The sequence below is a fragment of the Camelus dromedarius genome, chromosome 1 (genome assembly GCF_036321535.1).
Source record: "Camelus dromedarius isolate mCamDro1 chromosome 1, mCamDro1.pat, whole genome shotgun sequence".
Classification (NCBI taxonomy): Eukaryota; Metazoa; Chordata; class Mammalia; order Artiodactyla; family Camelidae; genus Camelus; species Camelus dromedarius.
This window is the reverse complement of record NC_087436.1, coordinates 81,964,461-81,991,810: the sequence shown is the minus strand read 5'-3', so window position 1 is coordinate 81,991,810 and position 27,350 is coordinate 81,964,461. Positions and strand designations below refer to the sequence as shown.

General features: G+C 35.6%; 1 protein-coding gene across 11 annotated transcripts in view; it reads right to left on the bottom strand.

Annotated features, from left to right (window-relative positions):
- Positions 1–27,350, bottom strand: part of PTPN13 (protein tyrosine phosphatase non-receptor type 13) — a 179,621-nt gene that overhangs the window by 40,244 nt on the left and 112,027 nt on the right. For 5 of the 11 annotated variants that reach the window (XM_064486104.1, XM_064486111.1, XM_010983122.3 and 2 more), the window contains 11 exons: positions 24,820–25,002; positions 21,691–21,853; positions 16,815–17,232; positions 16,565–16,662; positions 14,915–14,971; positions 5,584–5,673; positions 4,788–4,895; positions 4,487–4,618; positions 2,645–3,108; positions 1,469–1,615; positions 282–375 (listed from right to left, as the gene is read on the bottom strand). In XM_064486104.1, coding sequence (XP_064342174.1) covers positions 282–375; positions 1,469–1,615; positions 2,645–3,108; positions 4,487–4,618; positions 4,788–4,895; positions 5,584–5,673; positions 14,915–14,971; positions 16,565–16,662; positions 16,815–17,232; positions 21,691–21,853; positions 24,820–25,002 — 1,954 coding nt within the window. The remainder of the gene's footprint in view (positions 1–281; positions 376–1,468; positions 1,616–2,644; positions 3,109–4,486; positions 4,619–4,787; positions 4,896–5,583; positions 5,674–14,914; positions 14,972–16,564; positions 16,663–16,814; positions 17,233–21,690; positions 21,854–24,819; positions 25,003–27,350) is intronic. The other 6 variants (XM_010983124.3, XM_010983126.3, XM_031433342.2 and 3 more) reach the window with 4 other exon arrangements.

Here is a 27,350-nt window from a genome sequence, read left to right as displayed (position 1 = left end):
GGCCAGGGCACTATCCCTTTCCCGTTTTGCTTCTTAGAAAGTACAAGACATGAACTAAAACACTGCAGATATTTTCTGATACTAGAGAATAAGCTAGAAAGAAGAGTTTTAGGAATTACATCAAGGAGCTTTTTAATGCTGCAGTCCTAATTGGTATATTCTTATTTTATATTATGAATCATTTGAAGGTCTGTATCGACATTCCAGTTTCTTCTGTACTTGTTGAAGTGATGATCCTGCATGTAATTCCCTTTATGTAATTACACACACAAACACTCTACCTTTGTGAATTCTGCCATCGGACTCTGCTGCTCCCTTGGGAATAACAGCTTTCACATAAATGCCACCATGTCTGACACTGGTATTCACACCTCCCTAAGTGGAAAAAGACAGAATATCATTTTGTAATGTGAAAAATGTCACACTTTATCTTTCAAATCTGAGACCTAGAAAGCATTCAATTTATCAAAGCCAAAAGCAGCAGAATCATATTAGCACATGCAATTACTGTAATTCCCATGAATATTTCTAGCTAAGTTTTCCAAATGTTAAAGCAATTACTTTTTAGGAAAACTCTTTATTCAGAAAATAACAACACGGCAGATCTTGAGTTGCTTTTCCTTTTTTAACCCTATACCATGCATTAGGCACAAGCAGAAAGCAAAATCCATCCATGCAAAATTAGTTTGCAAATAGAACTGTCAGAAAAAAACAACAGCATATGAAATAAAATATTTCAAGTCATATTTGCTAATCTGAAAGCAAATCTCATGAGTCAAGGAAAAATTGTCTTAGAGTTATGGTATTTTAAAAACTGCTAGAAAATTAGTTTTTCGTTTTGGTCTCTATATGTTAATAGTGCTGTTTCTGCGTTATTTCTAAATGGCTTTTTATAACTAACAATATCCTTCAAATGTCATAAATGATAATGTTCTACTTTAGGGTAAAATATATTCACTAACAGAATTCTAAAGTAATTTCACCAAATAGCTGATGCTTATATTTCAACTACTTTAAAAGTACTACATATATTCTTGGGAACCTCTAATTTTAAGATACTAATCATATTTATAAGATGTATTACAAAGAGAAAGGGCATATAAATATACATTCGACTTTAATTATTTATGATGTAGGTTAAAATGTATTATTCCATGCTTATGCAGAAGCTGTCAAATGTATACAAAGCATACTTATTAATTTTATAATTTTATATTTTCTGAGTCTTGTATTCAGATTAAGCAAGTATGAAAACTATGGAGGAAAAAAATAGCATTTGTCTAATTTCTTTCAAACCACAGGAAAAAGTGACCAGCACACTTAAGTTTTCAGAAAAAGTTTTAAGTTATAATTCAATGCTTAATTTTGGGAATATTTGACAAGTTTCCCTTTTGAAGCAAAATTATTCAGTGAATAAACTGGCACACAATAGGCTGCTGGAAATGGAGAAGAGAAAACATTTGAAAACCTTGTCAAACAGTACCGTGACACTTATCCCCAAGCTGTTATTATTTTTAGCCAGTTCAACCTCAAAGATATCTCCAGGTTTAGGAGGTGATGATGGAAAAGTTTTAAAATTCATTTTGTTGGATGTATTCATTGAGGAGGAAGATTCCTTAACAAAGAAAAACAAACAGAAGGATTTCTTGTTAGAGTCAAACTGAATTATTAATGGAAGATCAATATGTGTTTTTTGGAAAAATTAAGAAAAAACAAGATATTAAGACTGGATTCAAAGATCATGAGGGTTGGAAGCAATCTTAGGGATCATCTAATCCAATGACTTCACAGTTTATGGTTGAGGAATTTGAGGTCTAGAGATTAAAGGGTTTGCTTTAGGTCAAACGTTTATGGCAGAGGGAAGCCCAGAAAACAGCTCAACTCTGGCATTCACACTATCCTCATCCAATGCTTTTTATACACTCAAATTTAAAGTATTTCCATTTGCTTTAAAAATCAATATATATCAAACAACAGCTTTTAACTTGGGCCTTTAAGGTGAGAAGCCTTCATGTTTACTTTGCTAATGTTTATAAATCCAGTATAAACATAGGCACAACAGCTAAGCCCCGTTTATAAGGGCATAACTCTCTTACGAGGAGGAATGCTGGCTTTTCAGTTAACAAAGGGTTTAAGGTCCTCTTCTGAATCTGCTTGTGAATATGAGTTCAAACTTACATCATTTCTAAAATTTCTAGGAAACGAGCAATTTTCTATGTTGTCCTTATGATCATACATTCAGAACTTCAGAATAGTAGGCCATCAATAGTAAAGTCAACCTCCCACTATATGAATTATTTAGGAACAATTTTTTTCAGATATTAAATTCTCTTATTAATATAAATAGTAAGTATGAAAGAGATAAACAATTTGTAGAAAACAATCATAATCATTGCTTTGTGTAATCATATAGCCAAGTTCCCAGAATAATAGCCATTTTGGAGTTAGTATTTGAAGCTGCTAATTTCTCTGAAAGTTAGCATCAAATGCAGCAGTAGTTAGTAGCAATGTATAAACGATTCCTCCTTTCCAGAATAATGTACTCAGTTTAGAGTGGATTATTCTGCTCTGTAATATATTTGCTGTTCTTTGCTTTGTTAAATCAAAAAAAAAAAAAAAAAAAAAAGACTCAAATAAACGATGCCTTTTTTAGCGTGTGATGATCCTGACTGCTGGAGTAAGTGGCTTCATCCATGTCGGAATCTCCACGATCAGAGTGATCTGCTGCGTCAGATAGGCTGGTGTTTTTAGCTTTGCTTCGGTTACTGTCAGTAGAAGTCCGCTTTTTCTCAGTGGCTTTGGATACTACAGATGGGGAAGGGCTGCCATGCTGTGATTCCTGCCAGCTTCGGTCACCTACATGGCTGGCAAAGAAACCATTGACCTGGCTCTGGGACAAGCTGGCACTCTCAGTCCTGGAATCTTGAGAACTCAGGCTTCCTTCCCGCAGGCCCCCAGACAGCACAAATGAGCTCTCTGAGATGTGCCTCGGGGTGCCATGTTGCCAGCAGTGATCCTCAGAAGAATCTACAGCACTGTCTTGCATGTGAGAAGGTTTCTTCATGTAGTTTTTCATGCCATTGGCAATGCGCACAGGGGTAGAAGGCACTAAAAAGTCAAAATCCACCAATGAGTAAAACAGGTTAGTGACACACGTCTGTGCTTATATTCACACACAATGTTCCCTGATGATCGTTGAAAAGATTTTACACAGGATAACACATGCACAACACCTGACCCGGGGCCTGGAACCATGACAAGGACCCAACAGATGTAGCACATGCTTTCTGTTTCCTTGGCTCCCTCTTTTGGTCATTCTTTCTGCAACTTCTAATGAAATGCACACCCCCTTAGCCTTAACTCCCCATTTTCATTCTCCAAGACCTATTTCAAGTGAGTCCCCTGTGAAGACTTTCTTAATTCCCTAACTAGAGATAATCTAAGTCTCCAAAAATCCTTGACCCTTATTTAATGGTTATTTATATACTTGTTTTATATTGTCCTACCAGACTGCAATTTTGGTCTCCAAGGAATTATCAAGGACGGCAACTCCATACTCCTTACGTACACAGTTCTTTAAAAAAGCCACTTGGGGACACTCTCCTAAGACACAAACCACAGGTGATATGTGTAAAAGAATTTACACACTGCAAATTTATTAGAAATGAAGAGCTTTAAATGGCAAGCAAAACCAAGGAAAACTTAAATAATATACACAGAGTTCCTAGATGTCAATAACGAAGTGTACAGTGTTAGGCAGTGAGACAGAGTCTGACCCCAGACTCTGAGCCCTTCCCACTGGCCGCTGCACTGCACGTCCCATGTGTGCTTCTTTCAAACACTGCCCCCAGCTTGATCCTCATGACAACACTGTGCAAGACAGACAAGGCAGGGCTGAGGTCACGGTATCCTCTTAAAGAAAGAAAAATAACCATAGCTCAAGAGAACTTAAGTCATATAGCTAATAAGTGGCCCAGGCATGGCTCAAACTCAAGTCATCTGATCACTGTCAAGTGTCGTTTTTCCAACAACATGCTAATGGCAGGGATTATGAGACAAAATGATATGGTCTTGCTTTTAAATTTCTGGTATACTGGTACCCTTTCCTTTTATAATTGGGTTCAGGCCAGGACTTCAAAGATAATGATTATATAACTATATTAATTAGGCAATGATTAAGAATTTTATTTCTGATTTGGCCTAAGAAGTGATGGAATGCACTGACTATTCAAAATTTACTGAAGTGACATTGATTTTGCACAACAAATCCATTTTTATGCGTATGTTACTAAAGAGGAATGAGACAGAATCCTAGAAGTGATGAATGAAAGTTATACCAATGTATAGAATTAAAGCAATCAGAACTGCACATACCACATTTCCTGAAAGAATATAAGAAGCTTAAACCCAATTTATTGTCCAAGGTATTGAAGTTCTTGTGGAAAGTGAGATAGAACATACAGCTAAGAGACAGTCACAACATTACCTTTGGATATCTTTTCTTTTGGCTGAGAGATAACAAGTGTCACGTCTTCGGGTGCATTTTGCAAAATTTCAATTGCAGCATGGTGGCTGACCCCTTCCAGACTGACACTATTCACAGATATCAAACGGTCTCCTGTAACAACAGACAGTCCAGTATTTTCAACAACAAAGAGAAATTCACGCTAAATCTTAGAAATGTCACCTCCCCTTCATTATTTTTGTTTTGCCAAAGTTCTACTTTCACTGTCTTGCAAATTCATGCCTGTCAGTAAGTATCTAGAAATTTCCTAAATTTAAAGTACCTGGCTTTAAGCACCCATCCAAGTCAGCTGGTCCTCCAGGGGTGATTGAACTAATAAATACACCGAGATCCAGTCTTCCCATCTTCTCTCCACCAATAATTTGAAATCCTGTGAAACAGCACATTTTAAAAAGATCTTCACGGGGAGAGGTAACATAGGGATAGGAGGTTATGACGTACAAACTGGTATATATAAAATAAATAAGCTACAAGAATATACTGTACAGCATAGGAACATAGCCAGTATTTTATAACTATAAATGGAGTATAACCTTTAAAAATTATGAATCATCACAGTGAAAAAAAATGTGACAATGAATATATGTATGTTCATGTATAACTGAAAAATTGTGCTCTACACTGGAATTTGACACAACATTGTAAAGTGACTATAACTCAATAAAAGAATGTTTAAAAAAATTGTGAATCACTATGTTATATACCTGGAACTTATGTATTGTTGTAAATCAACTATACCTCAATAAAAAATAAGTAAAAAAAAAAAAAAAAAAAAGATCTTCGTGCTATTGGTGCTTTCAAGGACTAATGACTACCCTGCTTGAGACACAGATGTGTAGACTCGTATCAAACACGATTTAGTAGGTAATGCTTGTGAGATGGGACTTAAATTTGGTGGAAATATTGCTTGTAAGCATTTCATCTTTGGCATTTCCTGGCTGGCCGTGTGGGTTTAGGGGATGCAGATGGGCAGAGTGGGCCGGTGCCTCAACGCCAACGCTACACGATCCACTTTTTCTCTTTCAATTCTCAGATCTTTAACAATCTTAGTGACTTACCTAAGCCATACTTTGCATCTTTTTTCAGGTTCACCAGGGTGATCTCCCTTTCTGGTGAAGACACTGTGCTCCATCTTTTGTGTAGCACATCTATTGGAAATGAACAATTTTAAGATAAAGTAAACATAATATACTTAGGCATTGACACTGCTCATTTCAATTTAAATAACAGCTCATTAATGGATTGCTGCATCACTTCAACATTATATTTTAAATAATATAATGCCATTATTTTATATTTTGATAGTGATTTATAGTTTACCAAATGACTATATGCTATCATATTTATTCCTTATAAATAGTAACTTGTGAAATGAGTATATTTCAGTTACAAATGAGTAAATAAATCTTGAGGTTAAATGATTTGCGCAGGTTTCCTCAGCTAGTACAGGCAAGAGGTGAATCCTAAACTAAGGTGGTCAGACCCCATGTCTTTGTTACAACAGAGTTGATGTCATGAATTTGACAACACTCAATATGTTAAGAATTTCCCACTGAGGGGGAGGGTATAGCTCAGTGGTAGAGTGCCCGCCTAGCATATAGGCCAGGACCTTCCTTAAAACAAATAAATAAATAAACCTAGGCACCCTCCTCCCTGAAAAAAGGGGAAAAAAAAAGAATTCCCCACTAATAAGTGGCTGGCACTTCTACTTATGAAGAGTAAAATGTTCATAGTAAGTTGTAGGGTGAAACAAAAAGAAAAAATAGGATTTATTCTTTTAAATCCCATTAATAATGACTTGGCTAGCACATTTACACTCTCAAAGGACTTTCATTTATTTCTTATTTTATTTGTGGAACAATCTCATGAGGTAAGTTAAAGAGATTTCTAATCATTGTCTTGCAGATGAGAAATAATAGTTCAGGGCTTGCTCAACATTATAGCTAGTATCACTGCCCAGCAAAATGCCTTAAGTAAGTACTCAATAAATCCTAGTCAAATAAATTCAGTGAATGTTGGCATCAGAACTACAATTCACTTTTTCTTATTTCCACTTAGGTTTTTTTTTTTTTTTTAAAGTAAACTGATCATTCAAATATCTCCTAAATTAAACCAATAAATATGCCATTTGTCATGTTAAAATTACTTCATTTACTTAATAATCAAGAGCATTTAAACACACACACACACACACACACAATGAACCTAGAACTTACCACTTAGTTCTTGTTATGAACTAAACAGGGTTCCTCCTCCCTTTCCTCAGAATACATATATATTGAAGCCCTAACTCTCTGTACCTCAGAATTTAACGATATATGGAGATAGGTTTTTAAAAAAATATTTAAGTTAAAATGAGGTCTTTAGGATGGGCCTAATGCAATATGACTGGTGTCCTTATAAGAAGAGGGAATTTGGATACAGACATGTGTGCACAGAGGGAAGACCACCACCTACAAAGCCAAGGAGAGTGGTTTCAGAAGAACTCAACGCAGCCATCACCCCGATCGCTTGTGTGCGTGTGTGTGTGTGTATTAAAATGTTTCCCACACAGAGACACACACGCAGAGAGACACACGCAAATTGTAACTGTGCAATATTTTTGTGTATTTACTTCCCTAACTAGAAGCAACAGATTGGGCTCTCTGTATTCAAGGATTCATCAGTAAGATTCAAACATTAATTAATTTAATTTTTTTTCATCTTTCAAATATTTACTTAACAATTGTCCTGTGAAAGTCCCTCATTAGGCAATTGGGGAAAATAGAGACAATGTATAAGAAAGCTGCTAGCATAATACATGTGAGCCTGACTGATAAATAGAATGTTAAGATTTTAAAGAAATAGCTGTATTATGAAGCCATGAGTCAGACCTGAAAGGAGAGGTTTCTTCCTGCCAGAAATAAAGAGTTCAAGGAAACGAGGTAGCGTTTTAATAAGTGGATTATGGAGAGGGTTGTACGTAAAAAGTAAGGCAGTAACAAAAGCTGAGGTGGAAAAAAGGCAGAAAAGGTTCTGGGAAAACATCACAGATTAGCATGGCTGGAGTACAAGATTTGAGTAGATGGAACTGAATATTCTTTTGGAAAGGGGAAGCTTTGCTAACCTCCTCTTTTTAACAGGATCCTCCCCCAGTGCCCCCCTCCCCCCTTCCCACTCCAATATAAAGTGACTTATTCGTGTTGGGAAAGAAGGAAGGATGTTGGTGTGGAGCTACGTGTTACTAGACAGTACTGTGTACATGTCGAGTTCCTATTTGTCTTGTCTTGTATCTCTGTTGTATTCACAGAGATAGTCAAAATACTTTACCACTGGTTAAAAAAAAATCAGTAAGTATCTGAGGTACAGGAGAATCCAAGTAAATTTAAAAGTACAGAATTTATGAATCACTGAAAGTGAGGAGCTAGATATCTCAAGTACCAATACATTTCTGAGTTAAATTACCTCACAGAAACAAGCAGTAACATTCAAGGAATACATATTTTTATATTTAAAAGAATTCTTTTCCCATTAATACACTTCATGACCACAGCAAATTCTGCAAATATTTTAACGTTAAAAAGAGGCTGAAATCAACTTCTTTAAGTAATAACACTTCTTATATGCTGGTGTCGTTCTCAATAATGTTTACCTGGGAAATATCTTAAGAATAATTGATAAATATGTAAGTTAGAAATTAAATGTACACCGTCTCTGCATTAGAGACTGTTGTTCCAATGTTGCCTTTCTCATCTCTCATAAGGTTCATGTGGACATATTCAGTCTCTAACTAGAATAACTATGGATACTAATTATAGACGTTATCTATGAGTAAACTACTTGAATTTCTTAGTAAAAGTATATTTGTGATAAGGCCAAAACCATATGATCAATTTAAGTGAAATCAATGATTCTTTTTGCAAGACAAACTAGTTTCTTGGTTATAGATGCAGACCCTTGTCAACTATCAGGCAACTCCATGCCACTGATTCTAAGAGGAACTGGAATACTGGTAGAGGAGGCTGGATAAATTCATCACTAACTCTAGGGATAAAAAGACCCGTTTCAAACCTTGGGGAGGATGGGTCAGTAACACCATACTGATATAAAAACAAAGAGAGGTATTTTTCATTGTTATATTACCTAATATACTAACTGCTCCTGAGGCAGGTAAGGGGGATCATAATGGGAACTTTGGCACAAATTAGCTGAGTGCACTGCAGACACATAACATTTCTGGGACTCATTTAACTCAATGATAGAATGAAAAGGCTTGGTTTAGATAAACTTTAATTTCCTCTTTGTTTTTAAATTATTTGACTCTATCTTGTTTCTGGCTGATTTCTGTATCTGTTGAATCCTTTGTGAGCACTCTCAATTTCAACTTTGTATGTATTATAATTAAACCTTAGATTAAAAAAGCCTCAAAACAAAAGCCACTAGCATTTAAAATTACACTGGTACTTGACATCCAACTAAACAAAGTGTGTTTTAAAATCTTCTGCATAATGTTTTATAAGTAGGAATTAAGAGTACTCAAAAAGACAATAATCAGTTTTAATACTGAGGAAAAAGCTTCTTTAACTATCTGTACCAAGTTACTTTGCACCTGAACAAGCTTTTTCACACGAGGTTTTTTTATGTTTTGTTTTGTTTTGTTTTTTCATTTTGTTTTTGTTAAGAATCTGGTGCTTGATCTTATTTTGTGGTTTGGACAGGGAAGAAGGTGGCAAATCCAACTAATAGTCAATTTTCAATTATATAGTAATCCTAAATTATAATAAAACAAGAAACACTGTAAACCAATTTTACATAATTCTGTGCTCCTGGAAGAGAGGACTCAGAAGAAAAGTGAGAATACATGTGCAGAGACCCATTCTGAGGAAAAAGTGGTAAGAGCCAGAGATTGGGTGCTCCAGTCCTGGGGGTCCTACACAGGGGAGATGAGCCCCCTTGTCTGATTAGAGAATTTTAACACCCCACAGACATCAATGGATAGATCATCCAGACAGGAAATCAACAAGGCAACAGTAGTCTTAAATGATACAACAGACCAATTGGATTTAATAAATATATATAGGACATTACATTCCCCAAACAGTAAAATACACATTCCTTTCAAGAGCACATGGAGCAGCCTCCAGGACAGATCACATGCTAGGCCACAAAACAATTCTCAGCAAATTTAAGAGGTGAGAAATTATATCAAGCATGTTTTCCTACCACAATGGTATGAAACTAGAAATCAATTACAGAAAGAAAAATGGGAAAAGAACAAGCACGTGGAGACTAAACAACATGCTACTAAAAAAACCCAATGGATCAGTGAAGAAATCAAAGAGAAAATCTGAAAATATCTCAAGACAAATGAAAATGGAAACAGAATTCTCTAAAATTATGAGACATAGCAAAAGCAATTCTAAGAGGGAAGTTTACAGTAGTGCAGGCCTTCATTAAGAACAAGAAAAATCTCAAATAAACAACCTAACCTACCAATTAAAGGAAACAGAAAAAGAAGAACAAACCCCAAAGTCAGCTGAAGGAAGGAAATAATAAAGATCAGAGAGGGAATAAATAAAATAGAGACCAAAACAACAACAACAACAACAACAAAACTAAAAAAAACAAAACAAAACAAAAAACGAAACCAAACCAAAACAAACAAACCAATAGAAAAGATCAATGAAACCAAGAGCTAGTTTTTGGAAAGATAAACAAAATTGATAAACTTTTAGCCAGGCTTACTAAGAAGAGAGAACCTAATAAAATAAGAAATGAAAGAGGAGAAACAACAACCAATAGACATACAAAAAATCATAAGAGAATATTACAGTTATCTGTCAACAAACTGGACAACCTAGAAGAAATCGACAAATTTCTAGAAACATACAGCCTACCAAGACTAAGTCAAGAAGAAATGGACTGATCAGTAGTAGAGAAATTGAATCTGTTAAAAAGAAAAAGAAAAAAAAATAAAACCAAAAACTTCTAGCACACAAAAATCCAGGCCTGGACAGTTCACAGGGGGAGTCTACCAGATATATAAAGAAGAGCTAAGACCTATCCTTCTCAAATTATTCCCCAAAATTGAAGAGGACAAAACACTCCCAAATTCAATCTATGAGGCCACCATCTATTACTCTGGTACCAAAGTCAGACAAAGACATTACAAAAAAAAAAAAATTACAAGACAGTATCTTTGATGAATATAGATGCAAAATTCCTCAACAAAATATCAGCAAACCAAATGCAACAATATACAGAAATGATCATACACCATGTCAAGTTGGATTTATTCTAGGGACGCCAGGATGGTTCAACTTTGGCAAATTAATCAATGTGATACACCACATAACAAAAGGAAGAAAAAATTACACGATCATCTCAATAGACACAGAAAAGGCATTTGTCAAAATTCAATATCCAGCCATGATAAAAACTCTTAACAAAATTGGTATAGAGGGAACATATCTCAACATAATAAAAGCCATTTATGACAAACCTACAACTAACATCATACTTAATGGTAAAAAGCTGAAAGCCTTTCCTCTAAATTCAGGAACAAGACAAGAAGGCTCAGTCTCGCCACTTCTATTCAACATAGTATTAGAAGTCGTAGCCACAACAATCAAACAGGAAAAAGAAATAAAAGGCATCTAAATTGGAAGAGAAGAAGTAAATTGTCACTATGTGCAGATGACATGATACTTTATATGGAAAACTCTGAAGTCTCCACCAAAAAACTATTAAAACCAATAAATGAATTCAGTAAAGTTGCAGGACACAAGATTAATATATAGAAATCTGCTGTTTTTCTGTACACTAATAATGAACTATCAAAAGAGAAAGTAAAAAAAAATATATTGATTAAAATCGCATCAAAAACAATGAAGTACCTAGGAGCAAACTTAACCAACAAATTGAAAGACCTATTCACTGAAAACTAGAAATCACTGAAAAAAGGAAATTAAAGATGATACAAAGAAATGGAAAGATATTCCATGCTCTTGGATTAGAAGAATACATACTACTAAAATGGCCTTACTACCCAAAGGAATCTACAAATGTAACGCAATCGCTATCAAAATACCCCGGACATTTTTCACAGAAATAGGAGAAATAGTCCTAAAATTAATGTGGAACCACAGAAGACCCTGAATTCCCAAAGCAAGCTTGAGAGAAAAACAAAACAAAACAAAACAAAACGAAAAACAACACAACTAGAGGTCACCCTCTCTGACTTCAGACTATATACTACAAAGCTATAGTAGTCAAAACAGCACAGTAATGGCACAAAAGTAGACACAGATCAATGGAACAGGATAGAAAGCCCAGAAATAAACCAGCACACCTATGGTTAATTAATCTATGACAAAGGAGGCAAGACTATACAATGGAGAGAAGACAGTGTCTTCAATAAGTGGTGCTGAAAGAACTCTACAGCTGCATGTAAAATAGTAAGATTAGAGCATTTCCTTGTAACATATACAGACATAACCCCAAAATAGATGAAAGAACTAAATGTAAAACCTGAAACCATAAAACTCCTAGACAACAACGTACGCAGAACACTCTTTGACAAATCGTAGCACTATTTTACTGGATCTGTCTCCTAAGGCAGCAAAAATAAACAAATAAGACTTAATTAAACTTAAAAGATTCTGCACAGCAAAGGCAACTATTGACAAAATGAAGACAACCTACTGAATGGGAGAAAATATTTGCAAATGATATGACCAACAAGGGGTAATATCCAAAATACATAAACAATTCATACAACTGAATATTAAAATACAAAACAAAACACAACCAAATCAAAAAATGGGCAGAAGATCTGAACAGACATTTTTCCAAAGAAGACATACAGATAGCCAATAGGCACATGAAAAGATGCTCAAAACTGGTAATCATTAGAAATGTAAATTAAAACCACATGAGAAATCACCTCACACCTATCAGAATGGCTACCATCAAAAAGTCTACAAATAACAAATGTTGTCAAGGATGTGGAGAAAAGGGAATTCTCATACACTGTTGGTGGCAATGTAAAATGGTGCAGCCATTATGGAAAGCAGGATGAATACTCCTCAAAAAACTAAAAATAGAACTACCATATGACCCAGCAATTCCACTCCTAGGTATATATCTAGAAAACACAAAAACACTCCCTAGTGTTCATAGCACCACTATTTACAATATCCAAGATATGAAAGCAACCCAAGTGTTCAACATACGAAAGGATAAAGAAAATGTGGTATACATATACGATGGAATATTGCTCCTTCAAGTTTGACCTCCTTACGGGTCTCTGAAAGTCATAAAAGGTTAAGATTTAATTTTATTCCTTCGGACCTTGTATTGTGATAAATAACTTATAATTAAAAAGTCCTATATTTGACTAATGGGCAAGTAATTTAACTTTCTGATCTCAGTCATCTTATTTAGAACAACAAATTTGCCATGCTCTATTATGTCAAACTCAATTCTCAACAGAGCACTAATTTAGGGGTCTTTGGACAGATTCAAAGAGAATTTTGAAGCACGCATAAACTTGTCTGCAAGCCAACTGGGGAACACCTCCATGGGAAGGTAGGTTGGCCCCTCTGTAGGTTGCGGGGCAGCTGGGAAGAGGTGTCTAAGGTTTAAACACAGACCGTAACCTGCACATAACTGCTCATTTGGTATCCAGTGTAAATTCATATTCTTTTCCACTAGAACCTAGGTAAAAACACATTTTAGGTTCTTACCCTTAAATAGATTATAATCTAGCTTATTTCAAAAGTCTAGCTGGGAGCAACAATCTCATGAATCATTAGGCATTACTATGCTGGGAGACAGTCTAAAGAGTGGATTAGAATGGGGCGCTGGAAACACATCTGCATTCAAGTCATGGCTCCGGCACTTGCCAGCTCCACGACCTACTGCACAACTCAACCTCTCTGTGCTTTGGCTTCTCATTTGTGAAAAGGAAGTAACATTAGTTCTGCCTCATAGGATCGTTGTGCGGACTGAGTGGGAGATGAACATGAAGTGCTTGGAACAGTGTTTGGCACACAGTAAGCACTCAATAGCTGCTAGCCAGTAAGTACGACCACTGTGGGCATGTTAATAACTGACCTGCTTCAGGGACAGACATATTCTAACTTCCCTGCATGTAAGACATTCGGTCATCATGAAAATATATTTATATATAAAGCTATATTCCAAGGTCTTAGCAATTTAGGCCCAAGTATAAGCTGACTTTTTCTTTAATAGTATGCCTTCAGATTTTTTTGAGGAAATAGTAAAAATATGAGATGAAAAAAATCCTTCATTTGTTGAGTATTTAAGATGTTGTAAAAGTAAAAAGATTTACTTTCTGACACAATTTTGCTTCTAAACAAAATTTTCCTCTCTTGAACGACTGGTATGTATATTTCCACTAGAGAATGAGAAAAATACAAAATTGACAGTTCTGACCTAAAAAAAGAGCAGTTTCATACAGTGTAACCAATTTTCATGCCTTCCTTTTTGCCTTGGCTCTCAGGAAAATGAGAACTAAACTTAAAGCTTCATCAAGCTTAATTATGTTAATACTTTTGATTCTTATATATACTTCTTTCTCATCAGGCTCCTGATTATTTCAACTTTAAGAATTTGAGGGTAAAACAAACATTTTGGAGGTAAGTATTAGTAATATATAATAATATTCTTCCTACCCATTAAAGTTGGAAAAGTTACATAAGATAATGTATATGAAAGTATTCTGTAACCTAAATTCTAAAAATTTTGAATCCACTGACTTTCAAATCACTGCCCAAAGTTTTTTCCTACGATTTTTTTCCTCTTAGTCTCTTTCCTATACTACAAATCTCAATATTTAAAATCTCTAAATTCTCCCCAAAAGATTTAGGATAAGACTCAAAGCTAGTTCCCATTTAGTTCCTGAGCTTCATCCTGGCCCCACAATCCTCCACACTGAGACTCTTGCATTTCCCGGAATCTGTTGTCTTCCCATATGTCTCCATGTCTCCGATCACACCATGCCCTTGGTCTAGAATACTTATCCACCCCATTAGGCCTGAATAAATCCTCCTTTTATTTCAAGATTCAGCTCAAGCATCCCTTTAAAATAACAGCCTCAGCTAAAACTCTTTTCAGTAAAACTATCTCCTACCTACACTATCTTAGCCTCCCAATTAGTGTCCTCATCTCAAATGCATCATTTCTCTACTTCATCAACATTAGTCTAAATTATAGGTCCAATAACATCACCAAGATGCTGAAAAACACAACTCTCATTCAACTCTAGCGTAAGGCCTAAAATCCTTGGCACAGAGTTGAAAACTCTCCATCACTACATCTAAAACTAGCTTATAAGATACAAGAGAAAATATGATGGAAATGAGGAGAAACATTTTGTAAACCTACCATTTTCTTTTAAGGGTACTTGGGATGAAGAATTTCCAGAACTATGCAAGGTCATTCCTGTGGTATAAATTAAATTATTAGACAGTTTAAAAAATGGTCAGATACTAGATATAGAATTAATTTCTTCTGATAAATTTATAAAAATCAGTAAACTATTAAAATAGTAACATTTTCTTTTATTTACACTCAGAAAAATATGTCTTCCCATAATGGACTTTTTTTTTTAAACTACTTTTAATGTCCAGGTAGGCATATTAACTTGTTTTGCAGAATAAATTTAAATACAAATGGACTGTTTCTGACAATGACATTCTGATGTGTCATGCATGAAATGATGAAACTGAGTTTTAAAGCGTTTGTCCAAATCTTAAAAGAAAAATCAGTATTTAATAAGAATGCATAACCCAAAACAAATGCAGAAAACAAATTTTCTTTCATGGTCGAGTCTTATTTTATTTGTGTTTTTCTATGGAATATTTACTGCTCTACTTCTGATATGTGATGGATTTTTCTGTAGATCAAAGCCTTCCTAATGAAAATAGCTTGAAACCTATAAGAGATCCCATTATATAGGAATATACTTTGAAAATCATTTTATAAAAGATTGAATAGTGTCTTTTTAGGCTATTTTCAACACACAGGGTAACCTATAGGATGGAATCTTATCTTTCATCTGTTTAAATTTTTTTTATTCAATTCAAATTGATGACAGTGGAATCTCTGAAAGTTGTGGAAACCTATGTTAATAAAGTAATATGGTTTTACATAAATATTTATCAACTATAGGGTAGAGTTCTCTTTTGACTTCATTTAACCCTCATATCCCCAATCCAGTTACAGGGTGAAAAATACTTCTTAACTTTGTATAATTAGGGTTAAGTGATCAAACATAGTTCTAAGGGAGAGTTAATTAGTATTATTTGATTAAACGACCATAGAAGAGGGTATCCTTGGTGACCTTTTGTCTCCCCAGCTGTTTCCTATTTTGAGTAGTTGTTCAGACGTGTGTCCTAAATGTCTACTCTTGTAAAAGACTGATTTCTCGTGCAATATCCTTTTAAGATGCAAAAAAGCAACAGGAATCCTTAACTGTTTATCTTATAAGGTAGTCTGTGTTTATAAACACAAACAACTTCTATTTCACTTAAATAGTTAATAGGCCCCAGATAGCTGGGATAACTTGAGAGAACTTAAATCAACTAAGAATTTCTACCAGATCACCTATGGCACATTTCATAAAACTATCTCTTTCCAGAGACAATTCCATTCTGAAAGTACCCTAAACAAACTTTTCTTAAAAAAATACAGCATCAGTAGAGTCTACTCTCACAGCTTGTAAGGAAAATCCTAAAGAAGGCTGTCCAAAGCCCTGGCACCAGACTGCCTGGTTCTCTCAGTAAGACCGTCATGGCTTTTACCTGCAATCAAGAGAGAACCAAGTGATGGTCTGTGTCAGGAGGCAATCACTTGTTAAATCAATTTTTGATTTCACCTGGCACACTTTAAGTAGCCTAAAGCTTTATATTCACAAAAAGTTTTAACAATTAGGACAGAGAACCAAAAACAGTTTCTCAGTCATTAGCGTGATCTCAGTCATGTCACTGTGAGCAAGAGGGACAGGAGGAAGAAGGTAGGCTCGTTGATGCTGACCTATAACACATGCTTGACCAGGGTCTTCAAAGGATGAGGAGTCTGATTCATGTTTCCTCCTTTCAGGGCTTCTATTTAAACTTGCAACAGACTTTGAACTAAAGAGGGAAGAGGAAGGCAGGGTGGGGAAGTGTCAATGTAAAAAAAATATATATATATGGTGAAAATAATAAAATGTCAAAACAAAAACAGAAGTATGAAATGCAGAATTTACAAATATGTAGCTCGGGTTAGTTAATTATGTTCTTACTTATTAAGTTTTGTGAATCCTGCCAAAGATTCTGTCTCAGATCTTGCCATCTGGTGAAATGGTTTTCCTACCAACTCCGCAATGGTTTGTGGTGGGGATTCCATGTCAACACTGACATTTTTCCGGTGAGGATAGAGAGAGGCCTGACTGAGATCGTGGTATGATTTACTCATCCCTCTAGGCTTTTCCTCCCATGAAGCTTTGTCACTCTTCTCTTTGGCACTGTTTTGCAATGGCTGGTAAAGCGACAGCTCTGAGCAGGATAGCCTCTTCAGAATCTCAGCTTGGACTGACAGAGGTCGAACGGCAAGTTTGTTCAGGGTGCTGCTGGCCAGACTACCAGTGCTGATTGCTCGTCCCATATTAAATCCTCTAATGGACTCTGCTTGGAGATTCAGGCTCCTAAACGAAGCTCTCTCTACAAGGAAATAGGATTGCTTTACACGACGGAATCACCGTAGTACCTTAATGTGAAGAGCTATTTTAATAAATAAAAAAACCAGCATGCAATTTTTAATCATTTTGATTGCCAGCATAAGTAGGTAGCTTTCGGAGAGCGGCAATCAAGGATTTTAAAAAGGAGGGTTGGAAGATCCTGGTTTCTCTACCATCTCTCCATCCTTGTAGCCTTCTCACAGCCAGGGCCTGGTCAGCATTTCCTTTCACAGAGTGATTTTCTTGGAGCTAATAATGTTTGGGCTTCATTCAGGCTTGCTGACCCCAAATTGCCGATTACAGTTTTCAACTAGAAGTGAGAATGATGTTTGACAGAGAAAATTTCAACCCTACTAGTATCTCTGCTAAAATATCAGCATACCAAGGACGGAGAGAGGGAGAGAGGAAACCTGGATCTGCCAACATGGTCCGACGTGGTGAGAGCATGCCTGAAAAAAGCTGTGCAGAGGAACATTTTGCCCAGAGGAAAAGTTCTTATTATATTTTTAAAAGCTTATGGCAGATTGTAGTGATGTTTGCACAACTCTCTTAACAATGTGAATATACTTAAAATCACTGAATTCTGTTAATTTAAGTGAGTGAATTGTATGGTATGTAAATTATGTTTCAATAAAATTATTACCAAAAAACCCTAAAACAAAACAAAAACAAAAACCCCAAACCAAAAGCAAAACCCTTTTATGGCAAATTTTCAATCATTTCAATTACTGTGCCCATACCACTTTCCCACCTTACTGACTTTTCATGATTTACCTGAGGCACAGAAGACATGGGAGAATCACACATGTCTTTTCTCTTTTGTTCCTGTTAATTAATAAGATTAAGGAGCTGGGGTTCTTAAATTCCTTTCACTCCAAAATACGTATCTAAGGTATTCTTTTAGAGGCTAAATTTAGAGATACTTTATAACAAGTGAATGGGTGTTCTATTTTGTGAGAACCAACGTCATGTCAGTATTTGAACATTTGAGGCTATAAACAAAAGCATTGCATCACACAATTTTGGCATCAAAACCCTTTCATGTATTTAAAGGACCAGGAGAACACAATTTCAAATGGTTTAGCTGTTCACACATTAGTAATCCACATCACAAGGCACCCCGTCTGGCCCCACCTCATGGAAACTACCAACCCTGTGTTGCACTCTATGGGAATACAGCTTGACCATTACGTAAAACAGCTGTGAAACTTGTTTTTAAAAAGAAAATGTCAGATGTTGCTGACTTAGATCTTTAGATTCTGTTTCATTTATCTTCTAATTCCTAGGAAGATTAATAACCAGTATTTCATCTTAAATGTAAACAGACAGGGAAACACTGAAGCTCTTTAATACTTATACATCAGAATGAAGTTTAAATAAACATGTTTCACCATCACCAGGAAAATTCAACATTCTTTTTCTGAAGTAGAAGTGGACACCAAGTTAACACATGATAAGAAAAAGATGACTTTGGTTTTAAAATTCCCAGAATAATCTTAGCTTTAAAGTCAGAGTTCTTATTAAAGCAGATAACAATAATTCTATTTTCTTTACTCTGAGAGCAGACTCTAATTGAAGATGCAAAACTGAGTCTTACACAGATTCAATTACCAGGAAATGCCTTTATACCCAATAGATTTCTTCACCCTTAAGGAAAATGTACCAAACTTTGGCAGGAATAGGGACAGCCAGTTCAGTATAGGTTAGATTTGGTTTGCAAACATACCAAGGATTATGCTATTTATAAATGCACTTACAGCTGACTCCTGGATAGAACTTAAAATACTGCACATGTTCATGGGATGGAATAATAAACCATCCACTTATCTGGTCTGTCCTACTGCCTTACACCTGGAAAGGACTCCAACATAGAGTACCAGGATGGGAAAGGACATTAGAATGAACCCACATCCTATTACTAACATTTCAGATTTGAACTCAAAGGCTTGCTAGTTCCACACTCAGTCTGCATTCCACACTGTGCTATTGTTCAGTCCCCTGTGTTTGTTTTTTATTTCCTTATATCATTAACTTAATTGTATGCTTTTTGAGGAGAGGGGCTTCATTTATTTTCGTTAACCCATAGCACCTAGCACTGTATCTTACAAGTAGTAAGCACGCAGTAAATGATTATTAATCTTAATTTAATTTCATGCAAATTAGTTTTTTGAAAACTTATCAAATATAAAGAGGATTGGATTAGGAATTAAGAGATCAGGGTTCCAGCTTCCTTTGATGTCTACGAGGTTAAGTGAGACACTTTTCTCTGAACCTGTCTCCTCATCAGTAACATTGTGTACTTGATGCCCTCTGCTTTCTTGGACCCACATTCTGTGACTCTAAAGAAATAACATACACTTGTTAGCCCATCAACCTCCTGTATGTTAACACCAGTTATTTTCACTTGTCTAGTGCAGACAGTTAAGTAGGCAGGTGGTTACTTCTAAGCTGATTCCAAGCAGAGAACAATTCCTTTGAAGGTTTAACAAAAATCTGGGAATAGATGTAGATAATACCACCTTAAGTCCTTTCACACAGGAGTTTAAGGATACATAGTCGCTGTGTTCCTGGGGAAAAACTGAGATGCACAGAGCATTCCCACCTCATGGATGAAGAGAATGAGACTTCAAAGAGTCAGTCACTTTCCTAAGGTCATTCCACTCCTACTATTGCTACTACTACTATTACTAGGGAAGTAGTGGTCAAACAATGTCCATGATGGTAATGTTAATAATGATAATGAATATTTATTCAATACTTATTCTGTGCCAGGTACTTTCACATGAATTCATCTTCACAATAACCTTACAACATCAGTATTATCATTATGATGATCACTTTACAGATGGGGATCTAAGGCAGAGAGTCTGAGCAGCCTGCTCACGGTTTCAGAGCTTGCTAGTAATAGAGAGGGGTTTGAACACTGGCAGTCTTGCTGCCTGGTTCAGGCTCTTAAGTACTACACTCTATCATTGGAAATGTTGAGGGTGGAAACCTGGCTTCACAGTTTTGTCTTCTGACTCTTCACTACAGCACACTATACCAAATCTATAATGATGTAACCGTCAACTGTTCAATTCTAGTTTGTATCAAATAGAATGTTAGTCTAAGTAGGAATACAGATAGCTCTAGTAAGTTTGACACTCCACTATACTTTAAAAATATATGTAAGAGCATACAAATTTTTTAGCAGAGCAAAGCAGTGAAAGAAAAGGAATAATAAGATTACTTTGCAGCAGTAGTTATCATATCTTAGCATGCATAAAAATCATTACTGAGAAAAGCCAGTTAAAATGCAGATTCCAGGGACTACGCGCCCAAAGACCACAACTGAACAAGTTTCAGGTAGGTTTCTGGAATCTTCATTTTTAATAAGTATATAGCCCCTACCGTCTGGATTCTGAAAGGCTGAGAAACATCTGTTCATAGGTTGCCATCACCCCAGTCTGATCCCACAGGGAATATATTTTCCATAAGATTTTAGGATGTGAGAAAGTTCAGACAAAGAATTCGTAGGGCTCTGATGCACAAGGTCATCAGAGCTATTCAATTTAAATTTTTAATCAACTTCTTCAGAGTGTTTCACTGACATCTATATGAACTTACTCTGCAGAACTAGATTTTCTATAACTTCAATCTCAACATGTGGTCCTACAGAGTAAAATTTAAATATTTCAATTCTGATTGAGATATTTTTTCAGAGATAAATTAGTTTCTTCTGCTGGCGCCTTTTCAAGAGGACCTGAAACCACTCTCTTGACCATTTATATTGGGTACTGCGGTTATTTATCTCAGTCTCAGCACAGGGACGCACCCAAGAAAAACCGACAAGTGGGAGATCTGTCACCCCCAAACTGTGATGGTATATAACTTCCCTGCCCTGGGTGTATACTTCCCGTACCCCCTGCCTTGTTTCCCATGTTCTTTCCTTCATCTGGAAAGCCCTTCCATTTATCTTCAACCTACTTATTATTTTTGTTCTTCAAATTCCAATTCAAGTGCCACCGATCACGTACTCTAGCCTCTGATTCCCCCTTTCCTCTTGCAGTGTAGATTATAGGGATTGTACAATATAATCTGTCACTAAAACCATGACCCTCTGTTGCTTCATGTACGTTGGTCTTATCTTCCCAAACAGCGTGTCAGTTTACTGTGGGTAAAGAAGATGACTGAAACTTTAATAATATTTACATCAGACAGCCTAACAATAGGCACAAAATAGACAGTTCAGCAGGTATTGCTGACTGATCAGGGGTATTGTTTTCAAAATGAACATGAAGTTGAAATCTTGGCTTCATTTGTGACACCTTTATAAACTTGACTTAGTCGTTTAACATCTGTATACCTTATAATTTTCATCCTAAGCATGGAACATCTTTTAAAGTTTGTGGAAAAAATCATGCATGTACCTTGGAGTCATTTGACATAGTTTGCTTCTTACCAATATCCTGGGCATCTTGGTTGCTCTGTCTCGCTCTCATCTGCAGCTGGAACTTATGCTGGGAAGAGCAGAGGTGCAGCAGGTACTGGCATGTCTTACTGTTGTCTGTCTGGAAGGCATGTTTTATTCCATCTGATGTATTTTGCAATGTGATTTTCTTTTTCTACAATATTAATTGGGGTATTAAAAATTACTATATTATCCTATCACTTTATTACATGGCCAAATTTTATAAGCAATAATTATTAAGTAGAGATATTATTTTTATTTCACATCATTAGGCGTGAATATTCCTTGACCTATATCTAATAGAAATATAGAAATACATAATTTTGTATTATTACAAATTCAGCAAATACATGAAATTAATATTATTTGCTTAATACAAGTAATGTTATATTACTTTTAGAAATGGTAGCCTATATTAGACTGTACAGAGTGTAACCAGCCACTAGCACGGGAAACAGTTTCCTTCAACTAGATTACTGATATTTTGAGTTTACTGCAATGTTTACAAACACCAAAACTGTTTGAAAAAGAAATTATAAGAAATACGTGCTCCACTTCCTTGGATAAAGAAAATGAAGTTCAACAAAAGCTGATGTATTAATACATAGTAATAAGAGCTGTGGTTCAGTCAAGAAAAATCTTGGTGGCAAGAAAGCTAGGATACAAGTTGTGGGAAGTTAAGGAAAAGGCACCGGATAACGTGCCTGGGCTGAGAGATGAAACACATCAGTATTCCCTCCAAATTCAGGGAAAGGAGGCAAATGACAAATCAGTTTTATCTCCCTGTTTCTTTTTTTTCTTTTAAAAAATATTTTATTTATTTATTATAGTATTATTTAATTATTTAACTTTGGTGGTGGTGGGAGGCAATTAGGTTTATTTATCTTTAGAGGACATACTGGGGATTGAACCCAGGACCTCAAGCATGCTACGCATGTGCTCTACCACTTGAGCTATACCCTCCCCTTTATCTCCCTGCTTCTTAAAAAACAAATGTCTCTTAGGAAGGGGACATTCCAAAATATAGTGATCTATGTGGTAAGGCTTGCAGTGATCCATATACCTTAAAAGACTGGCATTCAACATGTCAGGGATCTAAGCCTAACATCCCTGAAGAATTGTTTAAGTCCAGTTAGATTCCACTGTAGCTCTGGCTTCTTCCACTGTGCAGATTATTCCCTCTGCTTCATATCTTTGTCTTCTATCAAACGCAGAAATAGGCACAGATAAGTCAGATTTGGCAGGCTCACAAAAAATACAGAGTATTACTCCAACTTCAATGATGCAGGTGCCATCTTCATAATTCCTGGTCTTGTTTATCTAAAAATTTTTGAACTGCTTAACTTCACTTGAAAAACTTAGCATCACAATTGGAAATAGAAAGCTAGTACCACTTGCCATAAATAGAATTCAGCCATAAAGATATGTAATCAATGCAATAAAAACAAAATAAGACTATTAAATCCTAGCTGGATGTTGTTACCAATGAAATCTCAGGGACGCTGTTCTCTTTTTGTCAAAAAACGAAATCAGCAGGTATTAGAGAGGAGTTAAAGATATAGTAGCACCAAACAAGTATGGTGACTACCAGTAGTATACCTAGTAACTCTTTAAATACTTGGAATTTTTTTCCTAACAAACATTGGACTTAACCACTGTAATTCTCAAGGATGTTGAACTCCACAGTTGTAAAGCTGTGCAAGTTTGAAACAAATCACAAGGATAATTGATTCTAAGTGCTAACTGATGGACTGGACCAGGCATGTGCCTAAGGAAATTCAGTTCTAAGAGATAAGAAGGGTGAAGGGTGACCTTTCTATCTTCCCAGAGGCTAGTGGAGGAAAAAAGGAGGGTCAAAAAAGAGAGCTCTGTGTTAGAGAAAGAACTTCAGGATAAATAAGTACTGTTAAACAAGGGAATGGTTTGCATGGAAATATGTTCTAGTCTTTATTACTGAAGATCTTTACAAATGAGCTAATCACAGCTGATTCTATTTTTATAACAGGGCTGATGTGATAGCTGGCAAATGACAGAGAGCTAAATGCTGAATGGTTATTTGATTTGCTGCCTTTTCACAGTTGGTCCAAATTAGATTTGCATTTAATTAACCTAAGGTTTCCTCTAAGCACTTGCTCTGCTGGCACTTCCAATGGGGAGCTAAGTTAAACCTAGATAATTTCCTGGTCTTGACAATCTTGGGAAAATAAGGATGGTCTGGGTTTTCCTGAGAGAACACATTATTATCTGGTAATCTTAGTGGGACTACTGGGTTTTATAGGAAACCAACCAACTAACCATCAGGCCTAGAACTGATTTCAAAGGTCTCTAGGTTGAAGATTATCCAGGGTCAGTTAGGACCTTGATATTATATCCTTATAAACATTGTTCTAGTGAGACCAGACTTCAGCCCAAATATAAACTAAAGATGTCCGTAGTCCCTGAATACCATTAGAAAAACAATTACCTGAACATATTTTTGATTTACCTCTGGGGTTTGCCAACTACCCTTCAATGTTCAGATTTTCCAACTATGTCCAAAATCAAAATATGCCTTTATAGTTCACTGTCTTTCATAAACATGATTTTCTAAAAAAATCGCTTTTCTAACTTTATCACCATAGATAGTATACACTAAAACTTAAAAGTGTAAAAAGTCCTGTGGCTACTTCATAAAATCCAATAAATTTCTGAACCACTGAGATTCAAATACAGTTGCTGTTAAGGACCTATTACTGAGCTAGACAAAGTTCACTGGGATTAAGATAATTATCAATCTTAAATACATTAGATGGTTTTCTTCATGTGAGAAGCATTTGTACCCTAGAATAAGTTCTGAATTAACAGAGAAGTCAACTCAGTTGTAATTTAACTAAAGTTAATGGTGCATATAACCAGCTAACCATTCTTCTAAAAATCACCTCCTGAGAAAACCCAAAGCAAATAAAATTGCAATAATACTTCCTACAACTAAGAAAGGAGAGTTAAATAGTATTAAGACATATAAGCCCTACTGAATGCTAGGGTCTAAAGGTCACTTAAGGAAAGTCAATTAATATGTTACATTTGAAATTGACAACAACTATTTAAATGTAGAATCAAAAGAGGTTAAAATGGACATACGGAAAAAGAAATCTTCTTGGTTTCCCTCCATGGAAAGCGAAGGACCAAAGTGCGAACTCCATTGTGTACCTCAAACACAAGGACACCTTTACAACAGACTCCAAGCAGTATTCCCGTTTGCGACTTTTTCTCAGGGTGCACTCGGTGAAAATGAACTCCGTATTCTGTCAGTCTTTGGCAGACCTGTTGGAACAATACCATAACATAGCAATGCACCATGGCAAAAGATGACTTAAAGATACAGAAATTGTATCAGTGTCATCTAATATGGAAAGGGTAATCTTTTAAACAAATGTTGCTGGAACAACTAGATATTCACATGCCAAGAAAATGAATCTTGACCCTTACTTTGCCCACTATATAAAAATTACCCCCAAAAGGATAACAGACTTAAATACAGGAGCTAAAAATTATAAAATATAGAAAATCTTTATGACTGTGGGTTAGACAAAGATTTCTTAGATGGGACATAAAAAATATGAACCACAGAAGAAAAAACTGAAACTACATTAACACTAGAAACTTTTTCTCTTCAAAAGTCAGTGATAGGAAAACCTAAAGGCAAGCCACAGACTGGGAGATAAATACATATAAAATATACATTGGATAAAGGAATAACATCTAGAATATATAAAGAACACGTACTTCTCAAAAAAAAAAAAGAAATCACATAATCATACACAAAAATGGGCAACAGATGTCATTAGATACTTCAACAAAGGAGATATATGAATGGTAAATAAATACCTGAAAAGATGCTCAAAATAATAGTAATTAGGGAAACATAGATTAAAAACCACAATGATATATTACTACTTACCTATTTCAATAGCTAAAGTGAAAAAAAAAAACAAAAACAAAAACCAGATCAAGTGTTGTTAAGGATGTAAAGCAACTGGAAATCTCACATTACTGGTGGTACTGTAAAATTGTACAACCACTTGAGAACAACTTGGCAGTTTCTTAGAAAGTTAAACACACACTTACCATAGATCCCAGCAAACCTAATGGTAGTTATCTACTCAAGTTATCTACTCTCTCTCAAGAGACAGAAAAACTGTATGTTCATGCAAAAATGTGCATTTGACTGTTTACAGAAGCTTTATGTCCATCAACTAAAGAAAAAATAAACAAATCGGTGCATACCTGTACAAAAGAAAACTACTCAGCCATAAAAAAGAAACTATTATACATAGCATGCCATGGATGAATCTCAAAAGTATTATTCTAAGTGAAAAGAGCCAGACACGAAGACTCTCAAATATATGATTCTTTAACTGAAACTCTAGAGAAGAAAAAACTATGGTGATAGAAAGCAGATCTGAGGTTGTCAGAGGTTAGGAGTCGGGGGAGGGGACTGACTGGAAAGGGACATGAGGGAACTTTCTGGTGTTGGAAATACGCTACATCAGGGGTTGGCAAACTCCTTAGTAAATATTTTAGGCTTTGGGGGTCATATGATCTCTGCTGTAACTACTTAACTTTGCTGTTGTAGTAAAGTAGTCAAGTAAAAGTAAATATAGACAATATGGAAACAAATGAAGATGGTCAAGCTCCAATAAAACTTTATTTACAAAATAGGTAGGCCACAGTTTTGAAACCTTACTCTTTATAATACTTGTGGAGGTGGTTGCCAACTGATTGTATATTTTTAAAACTCACTGAATTGAACATTTAAAAGTGGTGAATTTTATAGTGTGTAAACTATACCTCAATAAAGCAGATTTACAAAAAGATACAAAAATTTTTCAAAGGCCGTATGATATATAGCAGAAGGGTAACCTTTGAAAGATGTATTAATGAGGTTAAAGAAAAATTCTCAGGTTTGAAGAAAGATGCTAAGGCTAAAGAGAAAAGGAGTAACAGGACACATCATTAGAAGGAGAGGGACAGCCTACTATGCATTAAGCACGGTACCTAAAGGAGGAAGATTGAAGCTCAGAGAGGTTAAGTTCATTGTCCAAGTTCCGCCAGCTGGTTGAAACAAGAATTCAAATGCAAGACTGACTGAAAATTTCCATGCAAATTCTTTCCACTGTGTTAGTCTGCTGTTTACCTTTATTAATAAAAATATAACTTGCTATTTACTTCCTACAAGTATAAAAGTGTAATAACTGAGGGAAAAAAAGCACATAATTTAATGTCTTTAAATGCAAGCTCAGACAAAACAAACCACCTTGCCTTTCCCACCATGAATCCTAGATTACAGGTGGTTTAAGTCTGTGAATGAAACCCCTTCATAGATATTTGCAGGGCTGGGAAACTTGGCTCCCTTCAATATAGAACAGCAAATTTAAGGCATACTCTTGTTATGTCCTGGAAAGAAGAGAATGGTCTGAAGTTTCTCTTCTCAACAGAATATTATCTTATTTTTGCTATTCACACTGGAAGTTTACATAATACTATTTTTTCTGATCATAAATGCACTCTTATTTATCTTAGGTCTCACAGGAAGCTGGTGGCAGAACTGGAACTATAAATCAATTTTCCTAACCCCCTTCCCCTACTACTTGGCATTAGTGGAAAAACCA